The sequence below is a fragment of the Brassica oleracea genome, chromosome C8 (genome assembly GCF_000695525.1).
Source record: "Brassica oleracea var. oleracea cultivar TO1000 chromosome C8, BOL, whole genome shotgun sequence".
In the NCBI taxonomy this organism is placed as follows: domain Eukaryota; kingdom Viridiplantae; phylum Streptophyta; class Magnoliopsida; order Brassicales; family Brassicaceae; genus Brassica; species Brassica oleracea.
This window is the reverse complement of record NC_027755.1, coordinates 26,614,704-26,630,029: the sequence shown is the minus strand read 5'-3', so window position 1 is coordinate 26,630,029 and position 15,326 is coordinate 26,614,704. Positions and strand designations below refer to the sequence as shown.

The 15,326-nt window shown below is 31.8% G+C and overlaps 1 protein-coding gene and 1 long non-coding RNA gene across 7 annotated transcripts; one reads left to right on the top strand and one right to left on the bottom strand.

Annotated features, from left to right (window-relative positions):
* Nucleotides 1-3,019: 3,019 nt before the first annotated feature.
* LOC106309060 lies at nt 3,020-3,364 on the top strand. The gene has a single exon (XM_013746140.1). The coding sequence runs from the start codon at nt 3,020-3,022 to the stop codon at nt 3,362-3,364; it is 345 nt and encodes a 114-aa protein (XP_013601594.1).
* A 5,530-nt stretch (nt 3,365-8,894) lies between these two features.
* On the bottom strand, nt 8,895-10,975 carry LOC106307293. Of its 6 annotated transcripts, none has more exons than XR_001263299.1 (5): nt 10,813-10,975; nt 10,539-10,725; nt 10,133-10,449; nt 9,960-10,032; nt 8,895-9,853 (listed from the first exon to the last, which is right to left on the bottom strand). It is a non-coding gene; the product is annotated as an uncharacterized LOC106307293 (long non-coding RNA). The 6 variants fall into 6 exon arrangements; XR_001263303.1 differs by having other exon boundaries at nt 10,133-10,209; nt 10,273-10,449; nt 10,539-10,929; XR_001263302.1 differs by having other exon boundaries at nt 8,895-9,690; nt 9,772-9,853; nt 10,539-10,927.
* Between the last annotated feature and the right edge of the window lie 4,351 nt (nt 10,976-15,326).

Here is a 15,326-nt window from a genome sequence, read left to right as displayed (position 1 = left end):
GTTAATCTTAGAATCAACAAATGCGTAGATGCAAAGTTAATGAAATTCAATATTAGTTTACGTTAGAGACTCATTTGACTACTAACAAGTACTATACAAACAACAACACATTATTCAAAAAAAAACAAATGCAAAATATATTAACTTATCACCTACTACATAACAAACTAAAAACATCAAATAATGATCTTAACAAATAAAAACGATAACATAATTACATTATCCAAAAAAAAAATCATGCTCTTAGCAATAATAAAACAATATTCCGCGCGAAGCGCGGACACCCCCTAGTAATATATAAGATAGAAGGGTCACCTCACTTATCACCAATTGGTTTTAGGTTGAAAGTCAATCTAGCTTAACATGGTATCAGAGCTCGATCCACGCAGTCCAACCCGATCCATATCGATCTGGCCCAAAGTTGGTCCATCGATCATTGTCCGAGCACTCCGAGATTGACGCTCAAAGAGTCATCATCTCGAGGGGCGTATTAGACACAAAGTGTCCTACATCGGATGTTTGAAGGGATCCTTAGTAATATATAAGATTCAATTGGTTTTAGGTTGGAAGCTCATCTAGCTTAACGGTAGTTTTCTGTTTAGATTGTAATTGTTTCCTCTCATACTCATACCATCACGATAATTTGCTTCTGGTTGGGTAGTGTTTTAAAACTCCATGCTTTCTTTTAATATAACTGGAATGTTCATGAAATGCAGGAGATGATCATTTATTCTACTCTAGGAATGAGTTAGCTGTGAAGAGAAGAAAAATAATCTGCAACAAAACAAATTTATGTCATCCATGGAAAACTATGATTCTTTCTTTTGTTTTTTTTTGTCACCAAGAAAACTATGATTATCTGATAATGATTTTAATAGAAATAATATTCGATTTCATCAATTCATAGTGTCTCTCAAAGTTTTCATCAATTCTTTACCTTGTAATGTAACCAATAAATTTACTTTCTGAGAACATTTCTCAAAGAGTAGATATCTCTGCGCGCGAAATTGTTTCACATTATGCGTAGTTAATAGAAAAAGTATTGGTATCCTTTATATACTAAATCACAAATCACATTACCAATAAAATTCTGACACATGGAATAAAATTAAGTATTTAAAGAAAAAATCTAAAAGCAGAAAAAAAAGAAAAAAAATTAAATGCCCTATATAAATCGTTAATATTTAGAGTTTCTAATATTTATCCCACTGCTTCGTGATCACAAACACGATTTCAAAACTGTTACTTTTTCTGTGGAGGAAGTTTAATTCACGAAGCTATAAATTCATGTCTATTTGCCTTCAATGTAATTTCCTATAATTTTGCAATGGTTCCACTTACTCTTTCTGTAATAAAGTTACGCTATCAAACTCCTATGTGCAGTTTTGCTTCATTGGAACCTGTTAAGGGTGAAGAAATTTCGAGAAACAATGGATATGGTGGTTGGTGGATCTAAGTTGATGGAGATTCTACCAGTTCAAAGAAACTTCACTTTAAGATCTGGCAAAAAATGAAAAAGACGGAGAAGGAAGATAGAAAGCAGACGTAGACATGGTACAGTAGCAGTAACGATTTTGATACTTTTTTCTCTATAGATTAATGTTTCAAATATTGAGTGAGAAAGTTGGTTTTGATAAGGTTATAGGAACTTCAAGGGTTGAAAAGATGCAATGCCAGTACTGCCATCGAAACATTGATCAAATTTCTAGAGAGAAGTAACAGAGGTATATATTAGCTATATGTATGTATTTTTTGATCAAAAACTACATGTATGTATTATCTTTTTAGTTTCTCGAAAATTTGGTCCACGGTCTCTGCACTACATAAACTTTTTATTTAGATGTTTGATATATCAATACACAACTAAAAGTGAGTAAAAAGAACAATACAAAGTGAACATGAATTTATTGCGTCCTCTTGACTACATGGAATAGAAGGAACTCAAACAATCAAATTCTTCAATGTTTATATTCTATAAGGTAAGTAATAAATTTGAAGTCTTCGTTCTTGAAAGTAAGAATGGTTGGAAAATCACTCATAATTCACTCTTTCTGTCAAATTAGTGTTCGATTATTCATTAATACATATAATTCTGTAACTATGCTTTCACATCACCATCTCAGTACGAGTATTAACTAGAAGTTAGATGCTTTAGTGATGAGTCTGTGAGTTTATCCGTTATGCCATATATAATTAAAAGATAGCATACACTAAGTACTAACTATCCTCTATTCTTAAAATAAAGTGTCTGATAACTTCCACTTTTACGTACTGATATTTATCTCTTGATTTGCTTTCATAAAATTGTGTCTCTGTTACAAAATTTTTGACTGTTTTTGGATTTTAAATATTGTTTTTGTTTGCAATTGGAATACTAAATCTAATAAGAAAAATAAATCATAAGTTACAGGTTAAGAACTAAGAAAAACATGTTAAGAGTTAACTAGAAAAAAAGAGGAAGAACAAGACATAAGGCATAAAACTTAACAATTTACCCAAAAAAAAGAAGAACAAGCCATAAAAACTGAAAAGTTTCAAACTAATATATTATTCGTGAGCTAATTAAGATCAATGTAAAATTTAAAACAAAGCTAACTGAATTTTATATGTTTGTAGTTATTTATGATAAATATGTTTATGGTTTATTTAAGTATATTCATCTCTTTCTGATAAACTTTTAAAAAGATTATAGATAATTTTATTATAAATATACAAAAAATTAAGAATTTTTTCCTGTACGTGATATAAATGGTCAAGAAATCAGGATTGTTAGTATAATGGGCGTCTAGACTTGCCATTCAAGCTACATGTATTTGTTGAGCAGACGAGAAGAAAAGGAAATTCGTTTTGGTTCAAGAAAAAAAGAAAAATAGTAAACCTATTTCTCGTTATTTCCTTTTTCTCCCAATAATATTGAATTTTTCGTCAATATAATGAACCGAATTAGTCTCCTCTTACTCACACAGCACTCTCCTCCTCAGCCTCTATCGATCTCTTGTTTCCTTTTCTCTCAAAACCGATGGATTTCTCCGATGATCTACCTCCTCAACTTACAAAAGATGTCAAGAGACAAAACAGAAAAACAAGAACCGTGAGAAGCAAAGACTTTGAAACACTCATCCGCATAGCCACACGAGCTGCTCATGTGGCAAGCAACAAAGGACGCCACACCGTCTCTCCCGAAGCAATAAGATGCGTCCAAGTTCTCAGAATGATGGGAAGCTTGACTTTGACTTCTCGGGTTATCACCAAAACAAACGCCTTGCGCGCTCTTCAGTTCCTTGCCACCAACGGCAACCCTAAAATCCGGTCTGAGTCGAAATCCGTTTTGGTTCACTTGAATGGCATTCTAGAAAATCATTGAAGGGATTCACAAAAGGGTTCTGCGTGGAAGATGATGACGACCAACGAAAGATTTCAAAGATTAGGGTTTATTTTCCGAAAAGTGTTTTTAACAAATCTGTAACTAAATTTTCACATGTATTTTGTTTTGTTTTATATTTCAGAGATTATCATGTTTGATTTTAATCACATTAGTTTTTCTTTTCGGGATGAACCACATGGCCAATCAATATATACCGCTTTGAGCATGATGAGATATCTATATAAATGTTGAAATTATATATTATGATTATGTACGGCAGCAAGCCCACATATGGTCCAACATAACTTATGTTTGTGTTAATATTATTTAGTATCGAGTCATGGCTTTCATAAACTGATTATATTCTTAACATTCAATAGATAAGGTTTCAATTCTGTAACTTGTTCTTAACATTCAATAGATAAGGTTTCAATTCTGTAACTTGGTCAAAAATTTGCTGCTATTTTTTTTTTTTTTTTGAAGACTAATTTGCTGTCATCTTCTTTATGATTAATACTCTTGGGCTTAAATTTTGCGATGGAGATTATGATAGCGAGTATCCCATCCCTTGTATATTAATCTTGGAGCATTACAACATATTTTCGTAGTCACGTATCATCACGAAAATGATTCTTAAAATTGTTAGAAAAATAAGTTTGTTCATATAAACATATACTATGTTTTTTATTAAACTAGCTATCAAATTAATTAGTAATGTACAAAAGAATATTTTTTCTTTCCTTGAATAAAAGTTACGGAATTACCTAATATGGTTAACATATATATGACAATTAATGATTATGAATAATACATATTTGATAACAATTTTTCTAACATCTCTTTTTTGTTTAATTTTATACTATTAAAAGAAATTAAACAATCACATTAAGTATATAATAAAAAAAATTTAGATTTTTTTATATGTTATATTTAAAATTTTTACAAACGACTATAAATTAATAAAAATGGTAAAAGTCCCACACTAAAAATTTTGTGATCAATGGTTTAACTTTTTTTTTGTTCAAGCAAGATACAAATGATCATATATCGTATGGGTCAGCGTTCAGATACACGTTCGGGTTCGTATCGGATATTTCAGTATAAAGTTATAGAACTCATTCGGGTATATCTATATTTCGAGTCGGGTTCGGGTATTTTATGTTCGGGTTCGGATATTTTTGATTGGGTTCGGATATTTAAATTTTGAAGGAAAAATAAATAAATTATTCATTGTTTAAGTTTTTTGTATTTAAAATATATTTTAACTTAACTGGTTTTCTAATTTTTAAAAGACAAAAACTATTAATAGGTTAGAAAGACACTAATTTAGTTGTTGTTTTCAAATTTTAGATGCAACTTTTGTTAATGCAAGAAACAAGAGCTTGATATGTATTTTAAATGAGTAGCAAATGATTTTATCCATAATTATATGTATATTATCTAATTTTGAACAATGAGCATCATTAATATAAATATTTTGACTAAAATGAGAGAAGTAAACTAAATATAGGGTTAAGTATACCTATGTTTGGTTATCTTCGGATATCCATTCGGGTTCGGAGATTACCCGTTCGGATTCAGATTTTATCTGAACTAGTGAAATAAATAATTTGTTTTGTTGTTCTTGAATTAGATAATTTTTAGGTTGAGCTGGTAAATATATACTTGACTGACATTTTATATTTTGAGTTTGCATTTATATTATATAACAGCTTGATATATTAGATTTAAACACTAACCTGTTAATATAGTTTTCAGGTGATTTTTTTTTCAAAATTTTGATTCTTAGATATGTATCTGGAGTGAAACTAATTTTTACATATATCTATTTTTTTTTTAAATTGACACTTATGTAATTCACTGAATTCATAGAAGAAGTTAAAAAAAAAGAAACTTAATTCATATCAATGAAACAAAGACGGAAACGAAAGCACAATTTTATAGAAGTAGAAAATGAAATCACTTATGGAGAGTCAATAGTAAACAAATCGAGAGCATAAAACCTAATCCCCTTTCGTCATTATACAATCGATGTTGTCTATTTGGTTTTGGTGATTTGTGTCAGCCGCAAAACTTAATTTCTTTTTGTGCATATGAAGTCTTAAAAATAATTAAAATGAGATGTAATACGCTAACTATTCAACAACGATGATATATTTAAGAGACTAACATTTGTATTCGTCATTATATAATCGATAAAAATTGTAGTGTTGCAAAATGTTAAAACCATTTAATAAATAAACATTATTATAAAAAATCACCTCGCGCATGCGCGGATTATCATCTAGTATATAGTATACTGAAAACATTAGGTTAGAATATTACATCTTTGTTAATTAGGAAAGACAGAATTAATTTCTTAGTTAAAATATGTTAAATATGTTATTTTTAGGGAATCATTCTACATATATTACATATTGACAGCCTTGTGAACCAAGCATTATGACTTGCTTTCTATATAACTCGTTACGTAGATTTATTGCGTGTAAAACATACTTTTAATAACTATATAAAATATCATAAGAATATAACATATCTTAAAAATTAGTTGTAACATATATAACTAACGTAAAGGTTATATCTCTGACTTATTTTGATGACACTAACATATGACTTCTCAGAATCGTCTAATATATCTATCAAAGATCAAATATCAAATACGGCAATATGTTCCATGTTTATCATAATAACTGTAAGAAAATAGAAAATAGTAGTCTGCATTAAAGTCAAAATTTTTACTAGAAATGTTCTCCGCTCGACACATCAGCGTTTTTTAAAATAAAAGCTTCTTACGAAGACACGTCATAGACTAAAGCTTTTAAGGTAAGTTTTCAAAGTGTTTTTCATTTAATAGGATATGGGATAAAATCAAGAGGATACACAAGTCCACAATTTTTTATGGCGTATGGTACCAAATTGTTTACTATTTACAGTTACTAAAAGTTTGTCCGGTCTAAGTCCATGATTTTTTATAAAATATTCAATTTATTTCTATTTAAATAAATGTATCATATATATAAAGAATTTTATAATTTTTTAAATTATGAGATTTTTTTAATATTAATCGTTAATTAAATTTTTAACATTATCATATATTATTTTGATTATATATATATGGAATAATGAGCAAAATGAATAAATTGTTAATTAAATTTTAGTTATAATCTATTTCTTTTTTGCTCATTTACGTTTTTATGTAAAACAAATGTTAAAGGTACAGCTAATTACGCCTGGATTTTTTATAAAGTATTAATTTATTTGTACTTAAATAAATATATCATATATAAAGGGTCTTATTATAAATTTATAAATAAAAGAAATTATTTTATTATTTAGATTATATATAAAATAATGAGAAAAATGAATAAAATGTTGATTAAATTATAGTATAATCCAAGTAGTTTTTTTTTATTTTGCTCATTTAGTTTTTATGTAAAGCAAATGTTACTGGTTTTTTTTTTTTTTTGCGTTTAGAATCATTGAATTTCTAGTTTTCGGTACTCCAACCAATGTATAAACCGACTCTTTAATTGATTTTTTGCTGACAAAAAAATGATTTATTTAAATCCCTAATTAGATTGATTGGGCAAACTAAATATACAGTCAACTAAATAGGTTGATCAAATTTAAGCAGAATAAGAGAAAATGCAACTGGCTAATATGGTTTCTGACTAAAACGATTGATTTAGCAGGTTGTTTCTCATACCAAACCAAACTACTTTATGATTGGAAATAAACCGAGTCAAATACTAATCTAGACGACAGTATACTATTGTTCTCTAAACCAGTTGTTGAGAACCTATTATAAATGTAGAACTAGATTTTGACCCGCGCTTTCAAAGCGCGGGTTTATTTTCTTTTTTTTTCAATGGTCAAAATATTTAGTAAATTTCATATTTCATATATTTGTGTTTTATTTTATAAAAAGACTTAAATTTTTTATCTTTCTTTATCATGTTTCATTTTAAATGACTATTTATGTTTAAAAAATTAAACTTTATTTTTTTAATGAATTACGTTGGTATAACTCTGATGAATTAATTTTATTATGTGGTTAATATTTTTAATGAAAATAATTATATACTTTTAATAAAGATTTATATTTTTCAATGAAAAAATCAATTTTTTTATGAATGCTTAAATTATATTAAGAAAAGAAAAAAAAAATTAAGAATGGTTGAAAAAAATTATTTGAACTTGAACTCAATAGCCCAAAGGAAAAAAAAAATGTGAGAATTGGATCTGATTTCTTAATCGGCCCAAATGGCCCAAGAGAGATCTGATGTGGACAGTGGGCTGGATAAAAAAAATGGCCCAATATAGATGTGTTATTAATATTACTTGATTGCCCTTAATGAAACATGCAATGTTAGTAAAGAAATGGCAGACTAAGGTAAAAATGACAATAGAATCCTGCTTTAATAGTATAGATAAGACACAAACCAAACTAAACGACAAACTTTATAAGGAAACCACCACTCAACAAATTAATATTTAAATCATATAAACTGTACCATAAGATTAATCCCTTAGAGTATGTCCAATGGTTTTCTAACCATTAGTTTAACTAGTGGTTGGTCCGCGCGAAAAATTATTTATTTTCCAATAAATTGATTAATATTTTTTATATCATATCCTTTGTTTAGGCTTGTATAACTCTATACTTTATTTTTATAGCAGTTGTGGATTTAGGTTAAAAAAAAATTCGGAAATCATGACATCTTTTTTTTAAAAATAATTCTCCATTTATTTGGATAGAATAATCTAAAGGCTCTTGTTTATACATAAAATGATATTTATTCATTTTTGTTCTTGTATTTATTGTATTACTTTCAGTCTTGTTCCATTTTTTAACTGTAATTTTTTAAAAATCTTGTTTTGATTAACTATTAAATTTTCATTATGATTTTGTATCAATATCTTATTAATTTCACTTAACTTGAGTTTCATGATTTAAAATAAAAAGATCTATCAGATTAATTGTTTTTATTTTATTTTTGTTGATCTTGGTTATAACGAAACTTGTAAAAAGTACATCATCGTGTATGAATAATTATATTATCCACTTTTATGAAATTGCACTATATATTCTTGAAATTTATGGTTTTGGATTATATTATTTATTTGTAGTTAAATTTCTTTTTTTTATTTGGTTTATATGCTGTTTTTATTTCCTTAACTATTTTTATTGTGGTTTTCCATTAATTTTTTTTTTAAATTTTCTCTAAGTTTACGTCTAGTGATCAACTTTTATTGTGGTTTTCCATAAATTTTTAATTTTCTCTAGATTTAAGTTTGGTAACCAATAAAAGGTTAAATTTTTACTACGCATAAACATTGCGATAACTTATCTTACCAATCTAAAGTGGTTAAGCCCACTAAAATAATTACAGCCAATGCGAGGGTTTACACAGCTCAAAACCTTAAATATACATAACCTAAATGAGGCCATGTACCCAAAAAAATCAGGAGATTATTTTGTTAGGTTTAGTGCAGTAGATGACGTCCACTAATTTAAAAATAATTCAAATTAAATAATGCTCATAACCAACTCAACTATTTAAATGGCATTGTACCAAAGATAAGTAAATAAAAACACTTTGGTGCTGAGTAAAAGTATGTGGATTACAGTATTATTGAAGAAAAACATAAAATTTTGAAACAAACAATGGAATTGAATTTTGCAAATTCCAAGTCTCCATAGTTGGAGTGATCAGTATTTCGAGCTTACTTTGAACCGGGGGCCTTTTCATCATCAATGGGAGTCTCGGTGGAGGTCAGGACTGAATCAGTATGTGCAGGCTCTGGGTCAGTGCTGGCTGGACATCCTTCAATAATTGGAACATCATCTGGCCCGATTGTGTGATACGAACAACTGCTTTTCACCACTGGATTTGGGACCATAGAAAGTTTAACAGCTATAGACATATCATCGCTTGTGTGGTGCTATATTAGAAACTCCACAGTTGCTGACAATATTTTTTTCAAATGTGAAGCCTAGATAAATGAGCAAACGCAGAAAGCAAGCAGCAAAAAAGTCTCTTATTTTCAAGTAAGAGACGTTTTGATTGGTTAATTGTGCGCAGTATGAAAAAGGAGAGACAACAAAAAAAATAACAACACATGTAAATTGGTCATGTTGTGACAGTACACATGAGAACTGAGCTAAATGCAATAATAACAGTGATCCTTATTCAGTGAACGTACCTGTAGGGGTGAATTCAGAACGTAGATATTAAGTTCAGAGAGTCTGACAGATTCAAGTTTCTTAACACCACCATATTTTGGAAGATATACCAGAGGAACCACTCTCTGCTCTGCAGAGCCTGCATCTGGTATGTTTAATGTGGGAACTAACGTCGTAATAATCGTGAAGTAGTAAGTAATTGTAGGAAGAAATAACAGACTCTTTTAAGAAACACTGAGTGGCTTGGCTTTCATGATAAAAGTAGAACTGTGTCCCTAATGTGACGTTTAGGACTAAGCGACCTGCACAAACAGATTAAGAGAGCATGAAAACTGATGCGTTCATGTTATTGTAAATCACATATGCACAGACAAATAATTTGGGATTTATGTTGGTTGCAATCATTACCTTTTGTCTCCACATCCAAGAGTACTAACTTGTCACGCAACCTTATCAAACACACTGACACACAGTGGTTGACCTGCAGAGGTTGATGGGGTTTATCAGTAAGAAACATCTATCAAGTTAAATAAAACTTTTAAAACTTAAAACTTAATGGTGCTTGCGTAGGGACTACGTACCTGTCCAGCTGGATCGTGACCATAACACGCTGTATCGACTCGTTTTCGTCATTGTAGATGGTGTGTATACTCCTATCCTGACCAAAAATATCTGAAATGTACATAATTGTAATATACACCCGAAACTGAGGTAGTACAACCTCGACAAAGCTGGTATGCTCGGTAAATCGAATACAGACAGGAGAGGCCCACAGTTTGAAGTGATTATTGCTTCTAGCAATATAGAACACACTAAGCTCGTAGACAGCGCCTTCACTCAGTAGATTTTTAAAACTGTAGAGCCGATGTGCGGTGATGGTACCTTGTATCAACATCGACTGCAAATGAAAACAGTGGGAATTTTAGGCGGACCGAATGAGGTGTTCCTTAAATCAAGTTTTTATAAATAAATTTAGATTATCAGTACCTTCTTGTCAAGCAATACCATGTTCACCACCAATAAGCTCGTCTCCTTTCTTCAGAGTACCCACTCCCATAATTGAAGAAGACGTGTCACCACCACGTCCTCAAAACGACCAGTCTCCAAGTCAGAAATGTATAATTGGGAAATCCCCTTTTTTTTTTAGCTTCAGTTTGGTGAGAAATCGAACCGCCTTCAAAAAGAGAATTGGAACAGAGACTTAAACTGAGAATGTATTGAAGTGGAGATGAGAGTAAGGTAACCATAAATTAGGCGTTACGGGGAGGCTTTTGGGAGAACCGTAGCCGAAGGGTTGGCGAGAGAAACCCAGATCTGGCGAGACATTGGAAATGCGTCGAAGAAGAAGAAGGAATCGCCACGTAAAGTTAGATTTTTTTTTTACTAAGCTGACATGGCATCTTAAGACAATCTGATTGGCTTGAATTTCTGATCCTACGTGGATAGGCTCAATAGAGCTCATATATCCCTTTTAATATAGTATATATATATAGATTATTAAGTGTGTACTTTATGAAGTTAAGAACCCTTGTTAATATAATTAGTTATGTAAAGGTCTAATGGGAGAGAACTCCTTCGAGGTTCTTAAATATATTTTTTTTAGAAGGTGAATTATTAAATTTAAATTTTACAAAACTTATAAATTATTAGATTTCATATAATTTAAACAAATATGACATAAAACATATTAAAAATAGAAATACAAATTTATAATTATAAATTTTAAACAAACAGGAAAGAAAAGCATAAATAAAAATTGGTAGACGAGTTCAAAACGTTGAGTGTTCCCTTAACAGCAGGATCAAAGAAAGTTATAAAGATCATTCACAATCCACAAAGAAATGAAAACAACTACTTGAGGGGATAAAGAGCAAAATCTGGGGGTCTTTGACATCATAACAAAATGGGGAAGCAGTGTGGAAAACACCTTCGCATCCATCAATAGCAGAGTCGAATGATCCTTCTTCCAGAAGGTCTGCTTTGAACAAGTGAAGTCTTTCCTTTGCACCTTCCAAGGAACCAAGTGTTGGGTCTTTTTCGGATCACCTAAAAGGGTGAATCATGAAAGAATCAACAACAGAATGACAATAAAAGACAAGACTTTGATATGTAACAAGCAGAGACAAAAGGAGATCAAGGGATCATCCAAAGCATCGATCTTTAAAATGTAGTTTTGGAACAGGTGAGAAAACCAAAACCAACATGGGACATAAACACATTGATGCATTGTTAGAAGATCTTTAATATATATAAAACAGAGCTTTCCAATCATCATTATTCATCATAGGATGGAGCTTGCCTTCTGCCCTTTGCTCTTCTTCTTCTTTTGCTAAGGCGGTAGCAACACCACTCGTATGGCTGCGTCAAATACAGCTTTCACATTCAGCATTTTAAACATCATGGTTTTTTCATGTCGAAGATCTAAAGAGCAGCAACACACACACACACACACACACACTTGTGTCACAACTAGTAAATAAAAAGGTGTGAGATCATCAATGTTAAGTAATCTCACCAAGCTTTGATCCAACAAGGATGATGGGGACACCAGGCGCGTAATTTCAACTCCGGGATCCACTGCAAACACACACAAGAGGGAGAGTAAACAAAACTTGCACCAAGACAAGATCTTAAGTTATTAAGAAAGAAAGACCAATATGAGAACAAAACAACACTTGCACCAAAACGTCTCCAATTTCTAATAAAACTTATTAAGATCCAACAACACTTGCAACGATTAGAATGAGTGAAAATAACATTAAAAAAAGAAGCAAAGATGGAAGAAGAAAGAAAGAAAGAGCACTTACTTGCTGAACTCTATAGTGTTTTTGAATAATGAATATCTGAGAAGGAGGTAAGAACTTCGATAAAGCTTTGATCAGTAAAGGAAATGGCATCCATGGCGATCTCAATCTCCTTGGACTTCCTGCAAAAGTCAATAAGGAATCAATAACAGAGGAACAAAGAAGAAAACTCAGTTTAAGTTTTGTTTTTGCTTACGGTTGAAGTTAAATGGAGTTTTGATGCAGACAAGAAACTCAGGCAAGACGTGTGTGTTCATGTGTGTGCTCCACACAATATACTTCTTCGGAGAAGCTAAATCATCCACACCAGAATCAAACTCTGGTGAGCTAGGACAAGACTGAGTCGACCCTCATGGAACAACCTCGGAGGCATCATACGACGAAATCGAACGCTCTCGAATCAAACGAACATCAATCGAACCATAACTAGATCGAAGATCTATGGATCTTATACAAAAACTGGAAATCCAAAACAGGATGAAGACGTATCAAGAAGGAGATCGAGATCAGAATCTAGAGAGAAGATGGAGTGATCGAGACTGGAGGAGGAAGAGAAAAACTGATTTTGGATCAAAACGCCCACCAAGGAGAGAGAGACATAAATGAGAGGTCCAATACGAAAATGACAAGTAAGTGACACGTAAGTGACACGTAAGGGACACGTAAGGGTGCTTACCGACTCTAAGAGCATCTGCATTGAAGGTTCAATGCCCAGATTCACACCATTCCCAAAAAAAAAAAAATTATAATATTCTCATTTTTATGAACTAACCCCTTGCAGGTTCGCTGGGATGAACTCGGTTCATCACTGTAATGCGGGTCCCACGCCACGTGACGGTCCGCGATTGGTCCGCTTATTATTATTATTATTATTATTATTTTTGTTTGTTTTTTGATGCAGATGCTCTAAAAATCTCATATTAAGAGGCGGTTATGTGTTTTTTTATTCTTTTTCATTTTTTTTTGTTTTTTGTTTAAAACCCCTCTTAAGAAGTGCCGATGGAAGTGGTCTTAGCTCTGGTTAATGATGATTCTAGGTGGTCATGTTTTGTGCTGGGTTCTGTGGACTTTCGGTCTCTTTTAATTGCTAGATGATGATGACTATATTTCTGAGAGTTACTCAATGTGATCCACAAAACTTTATGACCGTTTTGTGGAATTTTATGTTAGTTTCGTCCGGCTACGATGAGTTAGTGATTTGTTGATTTGTATGTTTTTTGGTTATCGGATTATCTGATTCATAAACTGAGTAATTCTGTATTATAGAAAAAGGAAGTTCGCTGGTAAATACTTGGAAAGTGGATTGGATGTAACTATTTATAAAGTGTACAAAAAAGAGAGGATAATATAGTGTAAATAGTAAAACAAAACCTTTGTGAAATTCTATTGAAATCTTTTGTTTCATTAATGTTGGCAGAAATAAACAAAATAGCATCACAAGTAGAAATATGCTGTGAATAAAATGTCTCTGTTGATCTTGGAAACAGATTCTTCTAGTTTAGCTTCAAGCTGTGTTGCACCTAAATATTCCAGCTAATATGAACTTTGACAGAACTTCCTCCATTCTCGTTTCAAGAACCCTTTGACAACATGACAATCTCCATGATATCATAAAACTTGCATTTTTCCCAAAAATCAATGTCGATATCGACCTGTCACATAAAAACTAAAAAGCTATCAAACCCAAATCTTGAAGTGGTCAGGTTTCTTGGATGAGCAGGGGGAAATCGTGTTAGTGAATACCTAAGGCAAGACAGCCGAGCTGGCCAATCAAGAGATTGAGAACCTGAACGCTATTAGGAACCAGATGCAGGTAGCTATTGGCTCACTTCTCAAGGTGTGTGTTTTTGCTCTTTCATTATGAGGTCTCTTAGTTTTGTTCGTGTCTTAACTTTGAACCATTCTGTATCAAGGATGATGGCATTCTGGTTATTCCAACGAAACTATCTATTCCTCCAGACCTTGATAGCAAAGAGATCGTATCCGACAAATATCAGAACCACGCTTCAAGTCTACTCTTTTTTTGTTTCATCTGATTCCCTGCATAAATGCACAAAACATTAAAATGAGATTCTGTCATAGAATGAGAAACAACGAAGGATTCTGATTCTTTATAGCATAGTAACAATTAGAAAAACTAACCATGCAACTTCAACCTCTTCCTTCAAATATGTAGAACAGGTTCCCAAACTGAATCAGACTACCAATGATGAGAATCGAACACCAAATGTGTGTGTTTATATCAACCATTCTCTCAACGCTATATCAACAGAATACCAGTGATGAGCTCTCAACACCGAATTTGTATACAGAACCAAAATTTAATTTTATACTTTCTCCGGTTTCCTCTACCAACCATTCTCTCAATGTTATATCTCTTGTCACCTGAGCAGGATAATATATTCAGAAAGTTTTAGAGTCAAAAGGTTCTAGACAGATACTGAGAGCCCGTAACATATTACCATAGCGACAAAACGGCCAAAAGATTGTGCTAAATTTCACATATGATTTAAAGAAACAACATATTCAGTGGAATCAATTACCTTATCATCTACCAGAACCATATTGATCTCCATTAGCTCTCCACCTTTCTTCACATTCCTAGCTTACCAGAAAAGGAGGAAACGGGTAAGAACAGTCTCCTTACGCTGACCAGCCTTCTGAGGATTTGCCATTTTAGAAGATTGCAATAAGAGTAGAAGATAGGGAGACGAAATAGTGAGCTAAGGCCTCTCCATCAGGTTTCATATACATATATGGTCGTCGAATTTGGTGAGGAACGCATGGAAAGGTGAGACGTTACAGAGAGGTGATCGTTGTCTTTGATCTCTGCAACTTTCGTCGGCTGAGGTTACAAATGTCTAAAGGCAGAAGACGACTAAACTTATTCTCACTACACTAAGCCTGAAATCTACAAACATTCATAAATAGATATATAATTGGGCCATGAATGTTTCTCAAAGCCAAAATC

Coding starts and splice junctions, on each gene's coding strand:
- LOC106309060 (XM_013746140.1), top strand. CDS start 3,020: ATGGATTTCTCCGATGATCTACCTCCTCAACTTACAAAAGATGTCAAG.